This window comes from Solanum dulcamara, chromosome 6 (assembly GCF_947179165.1).
Source record: "Solanum dulcamara chromosome 6, daSolDulc1.2, whole genome shotgun sequence".
Classification (NCBI taxonomy): Eukaryota; Viridiplantae; Streptophyta; class Magnoliopsida; order Solanales; family Solanaceae; genus Solanum; species Solanum dulcamara.
The window spans coordinates 68,589,923-68,615,844 of NC_077242.1; the positions used below are offsets into that span (position 1 = coordinate 68,589,923).

General features: G+C 33.3%; 1 protein-coding gene across 2 annotated transcripts; it reads right to left on the reverse strand.

Annotated features, from left to right (window-relative positions):
* Nucleotides 1-404: 404 nt before the first annotated feature.
* Nucleotides 405-10,801, reverse strand: LOC129891323 (protein FAR1-RELATED SEQUENCE 9). Of its 2 annotated transcripts, none has more exons than XM_055966633.1 (3): nucleotides 10,590-10,801; nucleotides 8,058-9,622; nucleotides 405-787 (listed from the first exon to the last, which is right to left on the reverse strand). In XM_055966633.1, exons 2-3 carry the CDS (start codon nucleotides 9,540-9,542, stop codon nucleotides 620-622), a joined length of 1,653 nt encoding a protein of 550 aa, XP_055822608.1. In that variant the 5' UTR covers nucleotides 9,543-9,622; nucleotides 10,590-10,801; the 3' UTR covers nucleotides 405-619. The 2 variants fall into 2 exon arrangements, with proteins under 2 accessions (XP_055822608.1, XP_055822609.1); XM_055966634.1 differs by having other exon boundaries at nucleotides 8,058-9,560; nucleotides 10,590-10,800.
* Between the last annotated feature and the right edge of the window lie 15,121 nt (nucleotides 10,802-25,922).

Sequence of the window (25,922 nt, forward strand, 5' to 3'; positions counted from 1 at the left end):
GAATTGACAGGAGATGGAAATTAATCAGAAGGAATAATTAGATACTAATTATGATTAGAAAGATACATGTAGTTTTATATTTTGCAGTTATTACTCACATGATTGATAATCTTTCAATGTGTGAAATTAGTGTTTCTAAATTATCAATAAGTGGATTTTACAGAGCTCAAAATCAGGTTGAATGGATACTGTCTAATTTTCATCTTGGAAAAGGTTGCAAGAAGTGATGGACATAAGCATGTGTGAATGGTACAAGAAAAAGAGGATCGAGTAGGGACTGGAAATCTATGATGCTCGGACTCTCCAAAATTGTTGCCACACCAATGTTGGATTCTCCAAAATACTCTACTTTTAGAGTATCCGACATGCACTAGTCAACATTTTTGAAGAGTTTGAGCAACATAGTTAGAAATGCAGATGGAATTCTAATGTTATGCTTAATGTACACAAGGGCTAGTATCCAACAATGCACTGAACATTACTGGAGGTGAAGAAACGTTACTGGAGGTGAAGAAAAGTATGCTACCTGACTGGCTATATACATTTCATCTTTTCATGCTTCTCATAAATGAGAACTAAATTCACAAGCATTTGAAACAAGAAAAATGAATGAAAGGATTCACTCCTTTAAGCTAAGCCGTGCATTTTGCACTTTCACAGATAGCTTTAATTTCTCCTCCTCCATGTCTTTCAAAACTGCTAATAAATTGGCACGATAAACTTCCGATTGTTGATTTAAGCACTCTAACTCCGTACTCAGTTCACGGATCTTTTGTTCCTTCTCTTCCTGCCAAAAGAAAGAAACAGACGTACGTAAGTCCACTACAGTAGCAGGCTAAAACTACCATCATAATCCGGATACATATCTCTTTCATTAATAACTGACATTGTTCCTCCAGAGACGAATACAAGATCTGAAGTTTACGGTCCGAGCAATCTCAAATAAGAAAAGAACAGAAAATAGCATGTTGTAAGAGAAGCAAAAGTGAAGTTATTTATAATGGAAGTTCTTTATATAAAAGTGACTGAGGGAAATCGAACCAGTGTCAAGAGAAGGCTTAGCAGGTAACATTTCTACCGTTAGACTAACAGTCCACTTTGTTACTGGGTTCCTAACTAATAGTTCTTATATATTTAATGAATTTCTCAATCAAATACACATTCAGTGCAAAAGTTACTAGTTCCCGGAACACGCACCTAATATACTAAATCTTCCTGTGTCCATCTAGTATTTTGTTCCTATCAGATATGATTGAATTTAACATTTTTTATCAACTGAAACACTTGTTAAGTCAGAAGGGTAAAGATGAACTCGAAGAAAGCAATAATTAAAGAAAATAGGCAACCTTTTATGCATAGCATGACACTTAAATTTCTAATAACTATCATCTTTTATATTTTGCTTTCTAGATCCGAGATTTCAGAATTTCCATTACCACAAAGTTTTGGAGAAAGCACTTCCAGTGCCTCATTTATTCCGTATTTGGGAATTGCATCCCCGATGAGAGGATTATTATTTTCCTCATTGATCTGGGCTAAGGATATGGTTTCTCCCAGAATTCTCCAACTCATCTTGGTGGAAATTCATCTTAATTCTCTCAATCCTGGATGCAACTAACAAATACTGAAGAATGACATAATAGAGGAGGCGATACAAAAAGTACAGCGTTTTTATGCTGACAAGAGATCCTTCCCAGTTGTTCAACATAGCGTTTCTCACAACCATAGATTCAAACAGAAAAGAAGCTGAAGGGAAGGTTTATTGACAAAAGCACATAGTATTTATTGGCCAACTCAAAACACCATAGCCAAATCATAGCTTAGGGGGGAAATGTTCTGGTTCATAATATCAATATCAATCTGACAATCAGGACTATCATAATGTCCAGAGCTATCATTAAATTCAAATGAATTTATATGGTATATAGATTGGTTGGCAAAAAGAACTTGACCTCATGACCCATACAATATATAAAACTACTCCCGTTTCCCAGTTTAATTATGAAGTTAGAATGGAAATAGGTATATACAATTCTACTTAGAATAGGAATAGGAATAGTAGTAGGAACAGAAATAGTAAATAGTATTCTACTTGGTAAAAGATTTTATTTTAGTGTTTATAAATAGGGTATGTGTGTAATAATATAGATACAAAATTCAACAATATATTTCTCTTATATTTCTCACATGGTATCAGAGTTTCTGCGATCTTGGTAGAAAATCAAAAAAGCTTCCACTGCCAGCGAGAGGCTATGACCCATATATGCCACCCGTCTGACCATTGATTATGTTAACAAAAGTAGAGCTAATGATATATACATGAACCCCATATTCAGGAAAAGAAAACTCAATCAGATAAGTCACTGTGCATCAATTTCCGATGATTTTCTAGGGTTGTTTTATATCAACCCCATATCCGTCAGTGTTTGTGTAGCATCGTGCCATTTTTTTTGGTGACTACTTTCTTATATCTAATTTGTGTAGCACCCTGTCATCTTTTCGGTGACTACTTTTTCATATTTAGTTTGTGTAGCACCATGCCATCTTTCTGGAGACTACTTTCTTATGTATTATTTGTGTAGCACCGTGCCATCTTTTCGATGACTACTTTTTCATATTTAATTTGTGTAGCACCATGCCATTCTTTCGAGGACTACTTTCTCATATCTGATTTAAGTAGCACCGTGCATCTCTCCAGACTACTTCTCATATTTAATTTGCGTAGTACAGTAAGCTTTTCGAACTACTTTCTCATATTAGAGTTGCATAACACCGTGTCTTTTCGGTGACTCCTCAGATTTGATTTGCGTAGTTCCATGTATCTTTCCGGTGACTCCTCAAGTCTGATTTGCGTAGAGTCGTGCCATCATTCCGACCCTATCCATATAATTTTATTTCTTCGATTATGAGTACTTTCAGCCATCAAATCTAATAATCCGGCGCATGAGCATGCTCTGACTAGTTTTACAGTGAATTTCTTATTTAAGATCTACTCATCTCTTGATTTCGAGACAATCCATATATTTTATATAGATTTCGAGCACTTTCCAGCAAGCATTGCATTGTGTTGACAGATTTAAGTTTTTTGTGCAGTGTTTTCTTTCTGTTTCAAATTACTTTTGCCAAAAAAAGAAGAATATACTCAGATATTCGGGCTAGATTAGAGTAATGTTCTCTCTCCCTTGGCTAAAATAGCATGTCATTTTTTCTATCTATGGTTGTCGTTCTCCACTGGCCTTTTAGTAAGTTGGGCATTAAGAATGTTTTTCTCGACGATGATCTCAAGGAAGAAGTCTATATGGAGCAACCACCTGATTTTATTACTCAGGGGGAGTCTGGTAGCCTTGTATATCGATTGCGTAAGTCACTCTATGGTCATCTGAAACAGTCTTCTCAAGCTTGGTTTAGGAAGTTCAACAATGCAATTTAGAAATTTATCACTCTGTATTTTATCGACATTATGCATCAAATCCATTATTTCATGAGAAGACAGAACATTGAGATTGACTGGCAATTATACATTAAATCCAGTATTTCATGAGAAAACTAATCACGTTGAAATTAACTGTCAATTTTGTGAAGTCAAGTGATCAACTAGCAGATATCTCACCAAGTCCCTTATGGGTCCTCGCATTAATTACATTTGTAACAAGCTAGGTACATATGACTTGTATGCACTAGCTTGAGGAGGAGTGTTAGAATAGAAATAGGTATATACAATCCTACTTAGAATAGAAATAGGAATAGGAATAGTAGTAGGAACAGATATAGTAAATAGTATCCTACTTGATAAAGGATTGTATTGTAATGTCTATAAATTGGGTCTTTGTGTAATGATGTAGATACACAACTCAACAATATATTTCTCACAAAAACTTGGACTCTCACTATAATACTTATGCCCTTCAACTAATCAACCAACCTAAGTTGCGCAGACTCTTCACTTTTGGTACCGCACTCGTATAGACACGACTTAGTTGTGGGTGTGGGTGTGGATGTGGGTGTGGGTGTTGGGTGTGGGATCTATACCGGATATGTCAGTCAATTTATAGTACTTTGACCAAAATCAATCGAGAAATTCAAGACAAATACAATGATTTTAGGTAGGGAGAAATCAATTTTAGGATAAAAGGTATTTGTATTAAGAAGTCCACAATCAAAAGGTGCTTTAAGGATATTTACAAGTCAACGCCACTGTTGAATAAGCAATGAACTCAAGAAGTTTACATTGCACCAAAAAACAAGGAGATGCGACTTTGTCTAACGTGATAATTCCAATTTGTCCAGTCTTATATGACGAGCCCTGCACTCATCTTTGAATATCTATTCTCATTTGTCACTCTTTTTTTCTATCAGTTTGTTATTCTAAATGTCTGATTGATTTTGGAGCACTCTAATGTGGGAACAGCATATACTGGATACATGCAGGGATGGAGTAAATGACTACATAGGGAGTTAACATCCAACTACCTACAGGGATGGCATAGGTGAGTGCGGAAAATTTTAAGAGAGAGATAAGTACAGTACTTCTCATGCTACCAATACCTATTCATTAGTATACTACCTACAATGTAGTTCTTTCAATTAAAATATGGATGTCATTCTGATACCATATATTGGCAGCTTAGGTTATTGGAACTTTTATCCTGATTGCTTTTGTGCTAGTCTTCTTTGAATAAAAGAGTCCTATCATATTCTATACTGAATGAAATTCCAACACACCCTTCAAGGTTAACGCCTAAATGTGAATCACAGTTGAAAAGAGATGCACTTCCTCAGTTTAAAAAATGTGTTCTATACCCACATTTCAAACTTTAAAGCTAATAATTGGCATTCTAAAAATAAAATAGCAGCTTCACTTCCTGGAAATTTTTATCCTGATAATAATGCAATCTAGTAACAATAGAAAGTCTTTTGTTTATCAAGAGTTACAATAGACAGGCCTTTTAAGAGTCAAGGGAATCTTCTATTCCAGAGGATAGTCTAAACTTTGACAACATTGCTGAAAATAAGAATCTCTCTGATTCAGACTTGATTCAACAAGCTGGTTTGTATATGGACCTCAAGTCTTGATAAACAAGAGGACTCCATCGACACAAAAACCTAAAAGTCTTTGATTGAAACAGGGGGACAACAATACTAGATTTTTTCCAAAAAAAAATGGTCAATGCCCACCATAGAAGCAATCACATAACCTCTCTCATGTATTTATTATCACAGATTAAGAATCCATAATAATGTAGAATCATTGCCTTGTACATTGCTCTTTATAGAGAATCTGATCCATTGAGACTTCCTTGGTCTCACAGGAGTCCTCCGGTTATCTTTCATGAAGACAATTCAGCTTTGATGCAACCATTCTTGGAAGATGAATCCTTAGTGTACTAACGAGTGAGGGGTACAAAGCCCTCAGGCCAGATGGGTTTACTATGTGCTTCTACCAAAAAAGTTGGGAGTACAATTCGTCAGGATTTTCTAAATGCCATGAACTACTTCCATCATCAGGAACATTTTTTCAAGAGATTTAATGCCACTTTTATTACTTTCTTACCTAAAAAGAATGGCATCAAAGAGGTACAAGTCTACTGAAGAAATGGTTATGGAGATTCTGTTGTGAAGATATGGCACTATGGAGGAGATTCATTTCATGAAATATGGGCTTCAGAATAGTTGGACGACTGAGGAGGTGACTGGTACTTTTGGATGCTCTGTGTGGAAAACAATTAGAAGATTGTGGTCCTCTTTCAATAACAACCTGAAGTACAGAATTAGGGATGGGGAAAAGACAAGTTTCTGGAATGAACTGTGGATTGGGGAAGAGGATCTGAGGACTACTTTTCCAGACCTATACATCTTGAGCTTGCAACAGATGGATAAGGTGGCACATCCTCAAGGGTGGAACTTAAATTTTAGGAGGGCCCTGAATGCTGGGAAATAAATAGAGTAGAAGATTTTCTGCAGATTCTAAATGCTTTCCCAGGAGTAACTGTAGATTCTGATTTGCCAATTTGGAAACTACAAACAAGGGGTCTTTTACCGTGAAATCATGTTACTGGAGATTGAATTTCAGCCAGACAATGATAACAAAATGTCCCTGGAAACTGATTTGGAAGGTTAAAATACTACATAAAATCTCATGCTTCATCTGGTTGGTGATTAGGAGAGCCTGTTTAACACACGAAGTACTACAGAGAAGAGAAGAGGTATTCAGATTTGCTCAAGGTGTTTTATGTGTGAGCAAGAGGCAGAGATAAATAGTCACTTATTCATACATTGCAAAACAGCTGTAAATCTGTGGAACATGTTCTCTGTAACCTTGGGATGGTTGGGTAATGCCAAGGACCTCCTTTGGCATGCTGAAAATCTGGGAAGGAGTGGGAAGAAGAGGATCACAAAAAGATTGGTGGAGAAGTATCCCAGCATGTGTTTGGTGGACATTCTGGAAAGAGAGAAACGTAAGATGTCATGATGGAAAAGCTAGCTGTTTCTAGAAGATCAAGATGAAGAGTATTAAGTCTTTTGTATTTTTGGTATAAACATGATATAGTGGGGAAAATAGATAGTTTAGTTGATTTCATAGGATGATAGTTTAGTTGATTTCATATGGCAATTGTGAAGCCTCCTATTCCTATATGATGCCCTTTGGGGTTGTAAATCCCACCCCATCAGCTTCTACTTGATGAGGTTTTTGGTGTGAATTCACAGTTACCCTTATCCAAAAAAAAAAAAAAAAAAAAAAAGAGGTACAAGACTTTAGGCCTATCAGTCTTACAGGCAGTTCCTATAAAATTCCCACTAAAGTTTTAGCGGGCAGGCTTAAGAAGGTGATAAGGAACCTTATTTCTTCCAATCGGATGGCCTTTCTTAAAGAGTGAAAAATTACAGAGCATCTCTTGGTGCCAAACACGTGTCTAGATTCCAGAACTCGATGAGGCCTTCCGGATATTCTTTGTAACTTGACATTGAAAAGGCCCTTGATCATGTGAACTGGAACTTCCTCTTATCTCTTTTCAAGTATATGGGTTTCAGAAAAAAATGGATAAATTGGATCTCTTTTTGCATATCCACGGAATAGCTCATCCTGCCTATTCTATTCCTAGGTCCTGCAGAGGACCTCCGAGTCCCCATTGATTCTACTCCAATTCCAGTATGTGGCTGTTCTTCCGATTCTCCATTCTCATTAACAGTTCTCAATAAGGTTTCTTCCCTTCCCAGAAAGGTCTAAGACAAGGTGATATTTTATCTCCATTCCTCTTTATCTTGGCTATGTTAGGTCTAAGTAATATGCTTAGCATTACTGTCCACAAGGGGTGGATTAGAGGTTTTTGTCCATCAAATTTGGATGACAGTCTGATGTATCTCTCATATTTTCTTCACAGATGACGTAGTGATTCTATGTGATGTTGAGATCTTGCAGACTCTTTTCCTAAGGGTTATCCTGTTGGCTTTTGAAGCTACCTAGAAACTTCACATCAATTTCTCCACAGTCAACTTTTTCAGTATATGGCGTCCCTAATCCTAGCTACTTGCAGTAGACTTTCTTGGATGTTTCATTAGTCATTTGCCTACTATTTATTTGGGGCTATCCCTCGGCGCTGAATCAACTTCTGCTTCTATTTCGGAAAAAAAAAGTATAACTAGATAAGGCAATACTTATAATTGGATGGGAGATTGGTACTTATTAATAGTGTGTTGGACGCCTTACCCACCAGTATGATGTCCTTATGTCCTCTTCCCTACAAGTCTCAAGGAAACTGGATAAGCTACGTAGAGATTTTTATGGCACAGCAACAAGTATAAAAAAACATTCAACCTAGAGAAATGGAGCACTATCACTCTTGACAAGAATATGGGTGGTCTACGCATGAGAGACTTGAAATCTCATAATATTACAGTATTACTTTGAAACTAAAAGCCAATTGGACTGGAATAGGTCAAAAGTAGAATTGGGCATGGTTGTATAGCAAAAAATTGATCACAAACACAAAGACATGAAATATCATTAGAAGGACCAAATTCAGATCATAGAAAGTGAGGAACTCTTAATGAAAACTCACCTTGGATTGATCTGAATCTGCTTGATCAATAACTCCTTCATCCACTCCTTGATTGCATCCATTTACTATGTTGTTCACCAGAGTTTTGTTAGTGTTTTTCTTCTTTGCAGCAGCAACCTTTTTTGCAGCCTCTTTCAGAGCATTCACTGCAACATTGTAACTATGAATAGATTTCGCCCCTTCTTCTACAAATTTAATTGCCTCCTGTCGCAAACTATTATGACGCATAGTTAAAGACTCCTGAGAATTGCTAGGTAACGCTAAACGATGTTCCTCTAAAGTGCTTCCACTGCCACTCTTGGCATTTCGTGTCCAACGTTTCAAAATGTATTGAGAAGGAAGCGTAAGAACATTTTTGGCTCTGAACACAGATAACACATGTCTACAAATTATACCTGAAAATTCAAACATTAGACAGCTACAGTTTGCTGTCAACTCAAATGTGTTGAACCTAACCGTGTGCGCCTTGTGCTCTTCCCCAAATTTTGCAACATGATATGTTGTGATTGTTCTGGATTCATCAATTTTAGTTGCAGGATTTGCAAGGGTCTCAACCAGCTCCTCTTGAAATTTTATGAAAACCTTCCTAGTATAGAGATTAGCTGCTTGTTTTTCCATAGGCGATGGTGTCTTTAGAACTGGTGTAGTATTAGTAGAGTCAAGATCTTCTTTTAATTCCATTTCGTGCCAGATTGTAAGGGCTTTTTCATATTGTTTAATCAACGTCTGGATAGTGGTAGAAGCATCCACATACCCATTGAAGAAAGTGTTTTTGGCATCATTGTCTTCATCACTTAAAATATCCCCAAAAAATGTCTCGCGCATGAAAACAGGAACCCAATGACGGCAAGCACTATAAATTGATTGAAGGTATTCATTATCCGTGAGGTAATATCTTTCTAGGAATGACTTCCACTGAGATTCAAATTCCTCGATTGTCTCACTTGCATTAACGCACTTCATAAATTCAGTTTCAAAGGTTGGATGTGTTTGAAATACGTTAGTCAGCTTCTCCTTGGTTTCTCGAAGTATGCTCCATTTACAAAGACGATGGTGAGTTTCTGGCAGAACGTGAGCAACAGCCATCTGTATGAGCTGATCAATGTCAGTTGTGATGGAAACAGGCTTCTGTCCAGACATCGCTTGAAGCCAAGTTTGCAGGAGCCAGACGAGTGAGGCTTCAGACTCATTAAAAATCAAAGCACATCCAAAAAGAACAGGCTGTGCATGATGATTTAAGCCAGTGAAAGTAGCAAAAGGTACCCAACAGCCGTTAGCTCGATAGGAAGTATCCAATTTGATACTATCCCCAAAGTAATGATAGTTCATTCTGGCAGTTGCATCGGCCCAAAAAATGTTTCCATTAGAAGATCCATTATCACCCTGAACAGCATAGAAAAATGCTGGACTTTCAGCTTGCATTCGCCTCAGATAGTCCAACACATGCTGAACCCCTCCACCAAGGATTTTTTGTCCGCTATTCATTAGTTGTTCCCCAAAGTTCTGATGCAGAATGCAAAAGTTACAGCTTTTATTTCTCGACAGATGAACAACTTAATCACAATCTGAATTCAAGAGGTAACATTTCAATGCAAAATATTCAGAATGCTTTAAATCAGATCCTTTTCTGTGAAACAACATTTCAAGATACTTAACTAATATTCAAAACAAACAAAAATAGTTCATTATTTTTAATAAAAATTGCTAAATAACTTGATATACAATTGGAATAAGAGTTGATTTTTCAGCCACAAGTACTATTAGAACATAAGAATATCAATTTGTCTGTTCTATTCTCGTTGGACAGAGTTACCCAGTACCTATTACTGTGAGAGGTGACAGATATCATGTAGAATTAGTCAAGGCAAGCGAAAGGCGAAAGCTGGCCCAAACACCACGGTCATCAAACAAAAATAGCATAATACATAAATGTACCCTTGACTTGCCTCATTTCACATTTATGTTGTCCAACTTTGGGTGTGAACAAATAGGCACTTAATAAACTTGTATAAAATTGATTAAATAAACACATGAATCCTACATGACTTGATACGCATAGGACAAAAATTGCCACGTAGGATGCAACGTATGACGTGTGTATTTATTTATTCAACTTCATACAAGATTAAGTGTACAGGGCATCTAATGTGAGCTGAGACCAAGTTAAAGAGAATATTTATGTATTATGCCAAAAAAAAGTTAGTTTTTGGCATGAGGATTATCATACCTCATCCTTTGCAAGCTAAATTCACCCTTTATTAATAATCCCAGGTAGACCAAGAAATCACTCAGTTGCTACTGATATTACTTAGTATTAAGTTTCCTGATATGCTAAAGTTAACTGAAAGAAGATTATTGGGGATATTTCAAGACACCAAATCAAAAGCAAACGATGTCAAAAACGACCAAACAATGTAAAGAACAATTGAAAAAGGGATTTTTCCAATTGGAGAAGAAACAAAAGCCCAATTTACAAATACTAAAGTTGATGTTTTTTATTTTTTTTGATTTGGGGAAAGTATTAGGGTTTACCGGAAACAGATGTCCACAAAATTCCAGTGGTCTGAACGCTTGCTATCCTCCTTATGCCATGAACGCTTCTTCTTACATTATTTTATATGTATTTGAAGCGGTGATTTATAGTAATTTTTAGGTAATATTCAAATATGTAATAAATTTAAAAAAATAAAACAAATAAATTAAAATGAAGAAATTACAAAAGTTTCAAAAAAGCCATCGATTAGAAGCAGATATGTCGTTATTCTTGTTCTAGCCTCTTCTATACAAGTAGTAAAGTAATTCTTTATTAGTCATTAAGAAGAATCAATAAATTGACAAATTGATATTTACTTCTTTTTATTTGGTTGATTTAATACAAAGTTTAGAGATAATATCTCACATACTCACTCAACTTATTTAGAAAGTAATTTAATTTTATTTTATAATCTAAAAGTTATTCAATTTATGATAATTTATTTAAAAAGTTATTTAATTTTATTTTATAACTCAAAAGCGATTCTTTCTTTTTCTCTTGATTCTTTTCCGATCGAGATGTGCCGGGGGAGATTGGTGCCCCTTGAGGTATGCCCTTCCGTCACTCAATTATTAATGTTTCATATAAAAAGTCAACCAACTAATTTAAATAATTTTTTATTAAATTTGGTCGAAATGATTTCTTTTTTTCTTTTAAGCTATTTTTTTACAAAATAAAAGATACTCATTTTAACTATTTCATTGACTCAATAAAATTATATTACTCAAGTATGTATTTAGCAAAAATCTTTTATTTTAGAGAATTTATGTGATTACTCATTTTCTAAAAAATGTTTGCATTAATATTAGAACTTCCTAAACATTTCAAAAACAACATATTTTATTTATATACTAATAAATATAGTATCCAATAGTATCCAAATAGAGAGGGATTAGTTCCGTTTAAATTCTTATTAATCACCTTCCCTTATCTCTCATTCAAAAATAATGATTAAATTTTAGTTGTTACATTTTCCGTTCCTTTTTTAATTGTCATGTTGTGCTTTTCGAGAGTCAATTTAACTAATTTTCAAAATAAAATTAGATAACAATAAATGAATATTTTAAAATAAAAATCTAGAGATCCAAAAACTATATGAAAAAAGCTATAAATTACAAAAAAAAATTCATATCAATATGATGGAAAAATACATCTTAAAATGTTATTTCTTCATTTCATGTGGCTCATATTAAAGAAATGTCATGACTCGATTCGTCAAGTCTTGATGACACCTATTATAACCCACCAGTAGATAAGCCGACCCATATTTTGGAACTACCAGTAATAAGATTAAGGATATAAACTATACAAGAATAATCAATTTACAGAAATAAAGAATATTCAAGGTGGAAGCAAACCAAAATATATATACTCAATAAAAGATCTCTCTCAGAACATAAAAGTCACAAGTACACAGCTACTACAAAATGAATACAAGCCTCAAGAGTGGACCACAGAAATAAAAACTTATCTCAAAAAGTAAAAGACTAGTCATTGTCTCAAAAAGTAAAAGACTAGTCAGTTATGTACAGAAAGAGACAGGTAATGTCCAAAACGCCATATGCTTACCCTCATCTCCGAATCAGACTGCTGCAAGGTCGATCTCAACGCTGGTAGCTGGTGCTCGAATCTGCATCACGAAAACAGATGCAGAGTGTAGTATGAGTACCAAAACAATAGGTATCCAATAGGTATCATAGGTGGACTAAGCAAGAAAAGTAAAAGTAATATGAAACTGAAAACTTTAAAGGCTTCTAATGCTTAACTATTATTATGAAGCATGTAGAGATACATATATCGTGAATAATCATCTATAAAAGTCATAAAGTATTTCTGACTATACGCGTCTGGACAACATATATCTGAATGTATGATTTCTAATATAGTTGAACTCTTCTTGGCACTTTTGTTTGACTTGTTGGTCTACTTGCCTTTAATGCAGTCCACAAAAGTATCAAAATCAGCAAAATCTAAAGTACTAAGTACTCTATCATTTACTAATCTGTAATGACCCTGAAGGTCATATTTTGTATTTTTGATAAAATTACTGTTTTATCTCTCCCGTTAGTTTTCCCGAATCACTTTTGTTTGGGTTTGAAAGTTAGATTTTGAAAATCTTGTGAAAAGTTGAGATTTTGCTTGAGAAATGAATTTTAGAGGCTTAAGTTGTGAAAAATTCAAAGTCATTCGGAGTTTCAAGTCTCAGAATGGAATTCTATCAATTTCATCAGCTCCGGAATGTGGAAATTGTCCTAGGAGAACTGTCGGAATCAAATTTAGAGTTAAAACGTGGAATTTAGGTCCGAAGTTGGAAATTGAGTTAAAGTTTGATTCAAGTTTGATTTTGGTCAACATTTGAGGTTTGGGTACTCAAATTTGATTTCTGATCGTTCTAATGGTTTTGGGAGGTGATTCTAACAATAGAAATGACTTCATTTTAATATTTTGGAGGTCCCAGAGGTATTTTGGGTATTTCAAGTGCTGAAAATAATTTAGTCACGACTTATCAGATTTCGGGTCGAGGAGGCATCGAATTCGAATTTTGATGATTCCATTGAGTCTGAAACGTCGAATTTAGTAGGGTTGCACATATGATTTCTGTGCATGAGATTCTGAACGAATCCCGAGGGTCTATTCCGTCACTTTAAAACTTGTCAAAATCTGCTATATGGTGAGTTCTTCTCCACATTCACAGCACCCTTTTTGCGTTCGCGGAGTGTGAAATTTTCCTTCTCACCATTCGTGGAGGACAGGACGCGTTCACAGAGTGTACCAAGTCCCTTCTCCGCATTCGCGGAGGTATGTCTCTGCTGTCTCCACGTTCGCGGAGTAAGTTGTCCGCGTTCGCGGAGAACAAATTCGATCTGAACGGTGCCTTTTTCAAAAAGACAGGATTAGGGACAAATTCCTCCATTTTTGATATTCTAAGCTCGGTGGAGGCGAATTTCAAGAGAATTTTTCATGGGAAACTATTGGATTGTGGTGATTTGGAATATCATCGGAGAGAAAAAGTGGTGATTTTAAATTGTTCGTGACTTTTTGGCTAAGGCAAGTGAAATTCTAACCTTTGTTAAGTATGTTGAACCTTGTATTTCCTATGTGAGGTGATTAGGATGTGTTGAGTCATTAAATTGAATTGAATTATATGAGTTGAAGAGTAATAGTGGATTTGAATAGGGATTAATCGTCTAAGTGTTGTGGATTTCAAGACAGTGATCTATTGTGTGATTGTAGTCTATATGACATATTGTGAATGTTTATCTTGCTTCACTCTTTATTTGTGCATATACTGCATTGTGATGGCTGAGAAATGATATGAGTAAGGTATTGGATATTGGGACCGAGGTTTCTACCGATCGAGGTGATTTGCCGAGGTTTCTTCCGACGGCTGAGGTTTCTTTCGACGGATATTATAGCCAAGGGTTTTTCCAGCAGATATTGGCCGAGGTCATTTTCAGGGAATACGTAGTCTATATGAGGCCGATCAGCAGATATGTATCGTAGGACAGACATGCATCACGATATTTGACATTGCATTTGCATTCGCATTCATTTTATTTCTGTGATTGATTATGACGTGAGATTATATGTGTTTGTCTGAGTATAGTGGTGAGAATGTATTGGTGCTTCTATTGTGGATTGTCCAGTATTTTAGTGCCATTGTGACATAAATCATATAAATTGGGTTGTCTGAGTACAAGTGTGTAGTTATGGAGAATTGTGGTTGGAATGTCAGAAGTACCCGTTTCCGCATTGCTTTACTTAGGTTTTAGTTTTCATTTTACTGAGTACCGTATTATTGGTGCTCACCCCTTACTTCTACATTTGTGTAGGATGTACGCCTAGCACCTCCTGCTCATAGTACTCTTTGACTGGTCTAAGCTTCTGGACGCTTGAGAGGTAGCAGCTTGTCCTCTTCGGCAGACTCTCGATGTTTATTACTTTATGTTTTGTTCTACTTGAGAACTGAGACATATATACTATATCTTTTCCATTTCTGTTGAAATAGTGGCATATACATGTGACATCAAGTCTTGGATAGTGTAGAATTTACTCTCTCCTTATCCTTATTTATATTATGTTAGCCTATACATTTCTGCTTTTATTTCCGATTATTTTGAATTGTTTAGACTCTTAGGCTGACTCGTCTTGGTGAGTTAGGCGAGTGTCATCACACCTGAATCCTGATCGTGACATAATCTCTTAATTCTATTTATGAAGATATGTCCCAATCTCCGATGCCATAAGATAGAAGAATCTTCATTCATAACATATTATTTAGTACTAGCTTGGACATGCATAACATTATGAGTGAAATCATTTTGTAAATTAAGAGAGAAAATATCATCAGACAATGTATCATATCCAAAAAGTTTAGACTCATAAAATAGTTTGGAATAACCTTCTAAAAAGAAGGAATATCCCAAAGGTACAAGTCTTGATATTGAAATTAAATTTCTAGAAAATTTAGGAACATAAAAAGTCTTTTCTAACTCTAAAATAAAACCACTACTAAGAACTATATTGCATGTCCCAATAACTTTCATATGCGACTGCATCTTGTTTCCAGAATAGATGCTTCGCTCAGCTCCCACTGGTTTCCACAAATTTCTTAAATTCTTCAAGAAATTCATAATATGAATTGTAGAAGTAGAATCAATCCACCACGTGTTATATTAGGTTCATAACAAACAAGAGAGATTAAAGTACTTTTCTTGACAAGCCATATTGAAACTTGGCACAATCCTTCCTTATGTGTCGCTTCTTTCTACAAAAGCCATGCTTAGATTCTTTCTTGATGTTAGTTTCAAATGGAGCCTTTCCTTTCCAATTTTTATTGACTTGATTGGTCTTGTTTTCTTGAATAGTCATAAATGCACTTTCTGCATTTTTCATCAGCAGTCGGTCCTCCTCTTGAACACACATGGCCATAAATTAATTAATATATCTTTTAACCTCATGTATGTTATAAGAGATCTTAAATAGACAAGAAAAGTTTCAGATATTTCGATTTCAAGAATCTTTAGCTGAGTCGCTAAGTCTCACATTTTCATGATGTGTTCACGCACACCTCTCACACTGGTGAGCCTCATAGATGAGAATTTCATAATTAAGGTGTTGGCAAGTGTCTTATCTGAAGTTTCAAACTATTCATCAATAGCCTTCCGTAATGCTTTGACATTATTATCCTGTTCGACAAAACCATAGATATCAACAGAGATTTTGGTCTTAATGAACATAACACTCAAACGATTAGAGCGTTCAATTGTTCATGAAGACTGTTGACACCCAATTTTGACCTTCCATAATCTAAATTAGTTATCGAGCTTCATCAATTTTAAATAATTTGAAGTAATTATTTTTTTAAAAAAATAATCTAAAAAAGAAAATATTTTCAAGTTATTTTGTCATTTTCTTTAATGTTGGAATGATATATATATATTTTATATAATTATTTATATAATTATTATCTCTTGTGAGTATTTGAAAATCATCTCAAAATATATATTTTTTAACTAAATATTATGTTGATTAGGTTAGTTTAATTATGGTTATATTTTTAGTTAATTAGTTTAAAATTAAGTTAATTATTTTACTTTGTTAAAATTAAGAAGCTCGTTAACTAATTAGTAAATTCATCTTATTTAAATTGTAGCCGAATCCACTAATTAAATTTGTTCGGTTAAATTTGTAATTCGATTGGCTATAATTGAAATTATTTGGCCCTTTTTTTAATTAATCTAACCCATTTTGACTCATTTTAAAGTACTTTTTAGCCACTTTCTATAACAACAATTCCAATTCTCATATACCCATTACAAAAACCCAAAATCATTCCTAAACACTTCCTAACACACACTAACCGACCCCAATTTTTCTTTGCTCAATTTTCACCACACCATACACGTGGCAACAACAATCAATTTTACAACACCATTTACTACAATTCATTACCTACCACATGCCCATTCCCTTTTCCCTTACAACTATACAACTAACAAAAATACCAATTTCTCCATTTACTCAATAATACCCAACGGACCCCACTTATAATTTCCAGCATCCCATCTTATTTCCACCAAAACAATTCCACATACATATACTATATTGCATAAAGCAAACAAGATCACTCTCTCGATTCTCTTCTCTTAATTATCTTTCTAGCTGCCGCCACTCCTAAACCACACAACTCTCTTTCCCTTTCTCTATTTCTAGCCAACTCTAAGCTAGAACAACACTGATCACACCTCCAAACAACTCTCTTCTCCATCGAAATCAAACCAAACAAACCACCAACCTTTTTCCCTTTTCCATTTCTCCAGGCCACGAGACCTCCTCCCCAACTTTCAGCTCCTTAAAGATAAGGAAAACCCTGAATATTCTATACATCATAATTCATTACAAAGTCTTCAAGGAAGCTTGTCCTTTCATCTTGAACAAAGCAACCCCTCCCTTATGGTAAGTAAATCAAATTCGATTTTGAAATTATGTAGCTGTTAGTAATTTTGGCATATCTCATTGTACAGTACTTTATTTTTAATAAAATAAATATGTTTTGGAAAGCTAAATCACGTACCTACAACTCTATATCTATTTTGGAGTCTAAATCTGTTGTTATTGAGTCCAAAAATAGGATGCAATATAGGACAAGTTCTGTCCAGATTCTTGATTTAAAACTCTCACATGTACAACTGTTAGTGTTTTGATTATATCTTTTTGTACAAAACGTATTTTGTGGTGATTCTTGTTTGTTTTAAAACTTAAGAATATATCTACAATTTTCATTAAGGCGTCGTTTGAATTTTCAAAATTAAGGTACAACATGAGCTACTTGGCTGGTCGAATTTACTGTTTTGGTAGCATAATCTTGTTTACAACTTTTAGTGTAGTTATTAGGAATTATTTTAACGGTGTATGTCTTTGGTGCTATGCATTTCACTGTTTCTTCATGTGATGTTTTCACTAATGAATTGATATTATATTAGGTGAAATTCATTACTAACTTTGAGGAATTTTTTTGTTTGTTTTGTTTTTCGTTTTTGTCAAAAGTTAACTTAACTGTTAGCTTATCCTTATTATTGTTATTTCATCACTGTTCGTCAGTTATATGAATCTTGTAATTATTATCCTTAATATTGTTATTATTTTTTTTATTATCATTGTTGTTCATATATTGACCCATTTTGTTTGGGACTGATTTTAGATTTTTGTTACTTATTGAGTTGCTCTTCTTGTTAGCTACTATTTGTGAATGTCCACTGACGATCTTCACCTTGTTCATTATTTGGTCTTGTTTTGATTTATTTTATTTAGTGATGTTGCTGTTGTACATTTTATTTTATATGATTTCTTTTAAGTTAATGGATTGATTATACACACTCTATGTTTTGATTTATTTTATTTAGTGATGTTGTTGCTATATTTTTTGTTTTATTTGATTTCTTTTAAGTTAGTGGGATTGATTATACACACTTTATGTTTTAATTTATTTTATTTAGTGATGTTGCTGCTGTATGTTTTGTTTTATATGATTTCTTTTAAGTTAGTGGGATTGATTATACACACTTTATGTTTTGACTTATTTTATTTAGTGATATTGCCGCTGTATGTTTTGTTTTTATATGACTTCTTTTAAGTTAGTGGGATTAATTATACACACTTTATCCCTAGAATTTTAAATAAGTTTTGTTACTAGCTATTATTATTTGGTTATTTTTATTATCTTGGCATATTTATTGCTACTTGGATAGTGCATATTATTTTATACTATTTTCGTTAGTTTTGAATATTAGCATTTTTAGCGGATTTAAAATTGGTCAATGAAAAAATCTCCCTGTCGGTTTTTGGGTCCTCCCCATTTTAAAAGACAGAAATTTAAATTCAAGTTTACATTATACATTATATCTTGCAAGTTAGAAGTAGCCAATTAAGAAATTACTGTTGATTTTTCAAGGCCTCCGATGTTCATAAGATGAGTTTTATTTTTTAATTATTATTATTATTATTATTGTTGTTGTTGTTGTTGTTGTTGTTGTTGTTGTTGTTGTTGTTGTTGTTGTTGTTGTTGTTGTTGTTGTTGTTGTTGTTGTTGTTGTTGTTGTTGTTGTTGTTGTTGTTGTTGTTGTTGTTGTTGTTGTTGTTGTTGTTGTTGTTGTTGTTGTTGTTGTTGTTGTTGTTGTTGTTGTTGTTGTTGTTGTTGTTGTTGTTGTTGTTGTTGTTGTTGTTGTTGTTGTTGTTGTTGTTGTTGTTGTTGTTGTTGTTGTTGTTGTTGTTGTTGTTGTTGTTGTTGTTGTTGTTGTTGTTGTTGTTGTTGTTGTTGTTGTTGTTGTTGTTGTTGTTGTTGTTGTTGTTGTTGTTGTTGTTGTTGTTGTTGTTGTTGTTGTTGTTGTTGTTGTTGTTGTTGTTGTTGTTGTTGTTGTTGTTGTTGTTGTTGTTGTTGTTGTTGTTGTTGTTGTTGTTGTTGTTGTTGTTGTTGTTGTTGTTGTTGTTGTTGTTGTTGTTGTTGTTGTTGTTGTTGTTGTTGTTGTTGTTGTTGTTGTTGTTGTTGTTGTTGTTGTTGTTGTTGTTGTTGTTGTTGTTGTTGTTGTTGTTGTTGTTGTTGTTGTTGTTGTTGTTGTTGTTGTTGTTGTTGTTGTTGTTGTTGTTGTTGTTGTTGTTGTTGTTGTTGTTGTTGTTGTTGTTGTTGTTGTTGTTGTTGTTGTTGTTGTTGTTGTTGTTGTTGTTGTTGTTGTTGTTGTTGTTGTTGTTGTTGTTGTTGTTGTTGTTGTTGTTGTTGTTGTTGTTGTTGTTGTTGTTGTTGTTGTTGTTGTTGTTGTTGTTGTTGTTGTTGTTGTTGTTGTTGTTGTTGTTGTTGTTGTTGTTGTTGTTGTTGTTGTTGTTGTTGTTGTTGTTGTTGTTGTTGTTGTTGTTGTTGTTGTTGTTGTTGTTAATTGTTGTTGTTGTTGTTGTTGTGATTATTGTTGTTGTTGTTGTTATTGCTGTTGTTGTTGCTGTTGTTATTGTTGTTTTTTTGTTGTTGTTGTTGTTGTTGTTGTTGTTGTTGTTGTTGTTGTTGTTGTTGTTGTTGTTGTTGTTGTTTATATTTATCCATTACTAACATTTTACAAAGTGTTTGCACAGGTACTCAAAGATGCCTTCTTTGAACTTTCCCTTTTCTAAGATCCTAGACGTGGTACTAACACATGAATCTGGTTACTAGTTTGACCAGTTTGTCGGCAAGTCAAGAAAACATCATTTTCGGACCATCTAACCAATGGTTGGGCTCTTTTTGGGATTAAAGTTAAGACATCACAAGCTTCAACCTTCCTTGAAAGCCAAAAATCTATAAACCACATAAGGAGAAAGTAGGACACAAAAACCTAGTAATTATGAAACATGAACTTGTGAGTTGTTTCTCCCATCACAATAATTCATTCAGAAGTCTAAGTAGCGAGTTTATGAAAATGAGCTTAAGTTAATGGATTATCAAAAGGAAAGATGCAGGGATCTCATCATCAAAATAAGAAAAAAAAGGATTTGAGCTTACTTTTTCCCTAAAAACTCATTTTTAGTAGTATGAACAAATGGTGTTACTCCTTCCAGCAGTTGGACCTTCAAAAAAGAAAAAAGGAAATAATTCACCTTATCATATCATCATATATTATTAAAAGTGGGAAGATCCAAAGTGTAAACTTTTGACTTAATACCTTTCTACTTTTAGTATTTAATATGAGATGCGAGAGGAAAACTTTTGTTTAACATTTCCGAAAAGACCACCTATTTGTTCGTTTAACGAAAAAAGAATAAAGAAAGTCCCGAAGAGCGGCACCTGCATTCTTAGTGTGGGGGCGGGGTAGGGGCTTCCTCTGCCATTACCATCCGAGTCGTCCAGCGAAGAACAAGAAGTTCTGAAGTTTAAGAAGAAATTTCTACCAGGTGATGTCGAAGTGACCAATTAACCAACCAAGAAAACCACTTGTTACAAAAAAGATCTTGTTGTTGCATCGAAACGGTGCTCGTTTTTCTAATTATGAAGCGTGGCTAAGTGATCCAGAGAATGTCGCCATTCCAAATAAAAAAGGAAAAATAAGCCTAAAAAGGCCAACAACAACAATAATAATAATAATTATAATAATGATAATAAATAAAAATAATAAAAAAAAAAGTTAGAAAAATAACAAACTAACAAAAAAAATGGAAAGAAGATAAATGAGGAAAAAGAGAAATAGAGGGGAGTTGGGGGGGGGGGCTATTACTGTTTCATAAACTTATCATTTTTAGATATTGTAAAATAAATTTAAATATATTTAATTTATTTATTAAATTAAAAGATAAAAATACTACTAATAATGATGATGATGATGATGATGATGATAATAATAATAATAATAATAATAATTATAAAAATAACAATAATAATTAGTAATAGCAATAGTAATAGTAGTAAGAGTAAGAGTAATATTAATAATAGTAGTAGTAGTAGCAATAATAATAATAATTTAAAAGTTAGAAAAATAACAAACTAACAAAAAGAAGAATGAAAAGAAGATAAATGAGGAAAAAGAGAAATAGAGGTGGGAGGGGGGGGGGGGGGGTTGGGGAGGCAGGAAATATCTTATAGATTTTGAAATATTTCTTTCAATTTAAATATATAACTTAAAGGAAAAATATCATTGTATTTTAAAAAATCAAGGATAAGGAAGAATAACAAAAATATCTTCATTCAAAAAAATTGATATGATATTTAAATTCAAATTTAAATGATTTTTTTTTTGATTAGCTTAAAAATAGAAATCCATCGGTAGAAGAATTCTAAATGAACTCTTACTATTTCATGAATATATCATTTTCAAATATTGTAAAATAAATTTAAATATATTTGATTTAAATATCAAATTTAAAAACAAAATATAGAAATACTACTAATGATGATGATAATAATAATTATAATAATTAGAAATATATATATATATATATATATATATATATATATATATAATAAAGGATAGTAGTTTGCAATGTGGTTAAGCCAAGTGGCAAGCTATTGAAAAAAGACTTGACAATTTTAAGACAAAGTTAATAAATATTGTAATAAAATTTTTCAATTTCAAATTTGAAAATACATTTGATTTTTAAAAAGAAATATATTATTATTATTATTATTATTATTATTATTATTACTATTACTATTACTATTACTATTACTATTACTATTACTATTATTATTATTATTATTATTATTATTATTATTATTATTATTATTATTATTATTATTATTATTATTATATCGCAACCAGGATCTAAAAGACTGACGGTAGTCCACGCGGTCATCCATATCTTGCTTGAAACTATATCCTTAAACTTGCAGTTAGTAAGATTTAAAATCAAACAAAGAAGATTTTATTTAGTTCAGGACTGTATGGAAGCTTTCACCTGAGCAAGGGGACTGTCAGATATTCCGATACATACTATTATTAATCCGGCAAACTAGTAGTTTTAACAGTGTGAGAAGTACTACCCCTTTTTCTTTTCCTTTAACAGGGATTTACACCACCACTGCTTGCTAGGCTGGACTAATATAGTAGTGCCGGAATCGACTGTACCACCATCTCAGAACCAAGTCATGGAACTAGGATAAATTCTTTTTAGAAGTTGATTGAGTCTGAATCTTTTATATTACATAAAATATACAACTTAGATATCCGGCATAGATATGATATTTTTAGCCAGACATAGTCACGGCTATGGAGAAGATTAAGAATTAAAGATAAAAGATAAAGAGCGTACCTTGCCTTGAAGGCTATATCAAACTTCAAGCTTTTATTTCTTTAATAATTTACAATGAAGAGAGAGATGTATACAAGAGAGAAGGTAGAGAGAGAGGGAGTAGAAAAACTCTGCCTAAGAAACAAAATGAAATGCCCTTTATATAGAAGGGCTAAGGAGACACACAGAATAAAAGGTAATCCTCATATGGGTCCCTAAATAGCACGAGTGGATCCCTTATATGGGTCTCTAAAAATATATATCTACTGTGTACATACACTGTTTCTACTATGGTTACAAATATGATTTGTTTTCATTTGAAGCTGCTGGGGATATATCCTCGCATGGCCCGCCATTTTTTTAATCGTTTGATAGTTTGTAGTGGCCGTCTCATTCTGCTTTTTCTTTTTCTTTAACAGTTGTGCGAAGAAAATCTTCCTTATCTTGTAAGGACTCAAGGATTTCTTCTACCTTTTCAAGTTCACTTTCAGACAATATAGATCTAGGCCCATCAGACTGAGCATCAGCGATATCATCGCTTGCTTCACTTTTCATGGAAGTTTCTAATTTATCATATTGTGTTAATGTCTGAAGTAAATTCTTCTTGACTTCTTCTAAATAATCATTGATCAATTCAGTTTTATCACCTTATTGGACCGAAATTCTTTGGGCAATATGTTTGACTGAATTGTCAGCCACCAGGTTCTTTTGAGGATGCTCAGTATACTCTTGGAGTTTTATTTTAATACCGTCGATAAGTTCTTGGCCATAAGATTATTTAGTTTTGGGATAATTTCTTGTTAATTTATCCTAGAAATTATTATAATAAATACAGTAGAGACATGGTATCTTTTCGTCTGGGGTATATCCCACTTCAGGAAGCTATTTATGAATTCATGGTATAGAAAACTCAATGAAGAAATACATCTGATCAATTTTATCTAAATTGCATACATGATCAGCCAAGTATAATTCTGTTAAAAATGGAAATAATTTTGTCCATTCTTTATAAAAGTTGAGATAGACATACGGTAAAATCTTTACCGTGGGACCGTGGAATGTCCACCATCTTATGAACCAATTGGGGATTGGTCATTCAAAAACCTTTGGTCAGACTTTTATGAACCAAGTGTGTTTATGTTTATCATTGTTGTAATAGAAAACTTTATAAAAAGCTTGGATATAATCCCAATAAGTAAGATTAATGTTCATGTTATTAACACAAACCTGTCGTTCATTCATTGTGGAGATTCCCCACTCTTCAACAAATATAATCTGTCTGATAATGACTTTTGAGAAGTTATAAACATTCTCTTCTGTGGTAAAATATTGGAAGTCGGCACTTCCTGTTTTAATCAAGATCGTTTCATAATATGTTCGAGTCTTGTACGACTCTCCTGGGAAATATAATCCACGTATCAAGTATCGCTGGAAAATCTTCCAGGGTTCATCTTGCCTCTGAATATCAGAATTTTCTAAAAGAAATATAATTTCTTTTGTGAGTACTTCTTCATAATTTTTGTTATCATCTATTTCTTTTGTTATTGTAGCAAAAATATCTTTTTGCTTTTTTGATTCCAAGTATGCTTTCAGTTGCCCATATAATGGACTGTCTTCTGGAATATCTTCCAGATTAATTGAAGAAATATCTTCTTTTGGGTTAATGAAGAGGTTTCACCAACTCTGGAGTTTATCAAACTCTTGTTGCCCATTCTTAGAACTGAAAAATTGCTAGATGATGATGAGCCATATGATGGCCTTGGTGAAGGAGCGGATCTTTCCCTGCCTCTAGCTCGAGTAGTATTTCTGCTTCTGATTATAGACCACGGTGGATCTGCCATAGATGCAAATATCAGCTGATATTAATGATAGTCAAAGAAATTATCAATATCAAGATAATATGGACCATCATCGTCTTCATAAGAATGAATAGAGAAGTTAAAAGGCTCCATTTCTTCTCTTATAATTGTTTCAATTATTTTTTCCAAAATTATAATTCGAATATATTTTCCTAAAGAAATGAATTTTAATATAGTGATAAGAGTTTTACTATCAAAGAAGGCTGTAAAATAATGCATGGTTCAACTGGAAAAGTATTCCCTAGATAGGAAGTCTGGTAGAGAATTATCAATTCCCTTTTTATACTGAATATCAAAGTCGAATGGGGCTAACCGAGCCTGTCATCTAGCAAATATTAATTTTGAAGCATCATGCTTAAAATCTTTATCAAACATATATTTTACTGATTGAGCGTCTATTTTAATCAGGAATCGTTGATTGTATAAATCATCCTGAAATTTTAAAACACATTTAACTATACACGATATTTCATGGGCCACAGTTGCATATTTTCTTTGGGCCTCAGTCCATTTACTTGAATGGAATCTTATAAGATATTTATGTTTATCGTTGGGGTTTACTTGTTTAAGAATCCCTCCATAACCAATATTAGAAACATCAGTTTCAATAATTTTTGGCCAAGCTGGATTAGTCAATGTTAAACACGGTAAAAATTTAACATGCTGCTTAACAGATTTAACTAGTTTCGTTAGACTGTCAGTCCAAGGGGATTTATGATTCTTTTTTAATCTTTCATATAATGACGATAAATCTCTAGATAATTTTTTGTAAAAAGGAGAAATTTAATTTAAACTTCCCAAAAATCTCTGAAGCATAGTCCGATCAGTTATAACATCGAAAAACTTAGAAGCAAAGTCAATGGACCGTTGAATAGGAGTTATTTTACCTTGACAAATATTATGCCCAAGAAATCTAAATTCTGTTTGAAATAGGCTCATTTTGGATTTAGATATAACCAAACCATTTTGTATGATAATTTTTTTAAAAATATCAAGGTGTTTAATATGAGTTTCAAACCTCTTGGAGTAGACTAAAATATCATTAATATAAAAATGATAAAATCCAGATAAGGATTAAAGATATCATTCATGATTTTCTGAAATTCAGATGGGCATTTTTAACCCAAAATGCATTACGTTCCATTCATATTGCCCAAATAGATCATTAAAAGCAGTTCTATAAGTGTGCTCTTTAAAAATCTGAATCTGCCAATATCTCGATTTTAAATCGAATTTTGAGAAGATATTAACATCATATAACCTAGACAATAAATCTCTTTTATTTGGAATAGGATATCTAATCCATTTTAAATATTTGTTTAATGATTTATAATTAATAATCAGGCGGGGAACACCACGTTCTTTTTCTGCTGCATTATTAACATAAAAGGCAATGCAAGATCATGGTAATTTTGAAGGTTTAATCAAACCCTTTTGTAAAAGATTATCAATCTCTTTTTTTACAAAATTCGACTAACTCACCATTCATTTGACAGGGACGTGATTTAGTGGGAATATTATCTTTACAGAAATTATCTTCATATGGAAGAGTGACAATATATCTTTTTCGATTCCAGAAGGCACTAGCATGATCGACACAAACATCAATAGCTAATTGTTCAGAGATTAATTTAATCTTTTCTTGAACCTTAGCAGATTTTATTGTATCATAAATATTTAAACTGTATATTTTCAGTTATAAAGAATCTACATGCTTTTGTTTCATAT

Coding starts and splice junctions, on each gene's coding strand:
- LOC129891323 (XM_055966633.1), bottom strand. CDS start 9,542: ATGAATAGCGGACAAAAAATCCTTGGTGGAGGGGTTCAGCATGTGTTG. Junction 788..8,057: donor CAGATTCAGATCAATCCAAG/GTGAGTTTTCAT, acceptor TTCTTTTGGCAG/GAAGAGAAGGAACAAAAGAT.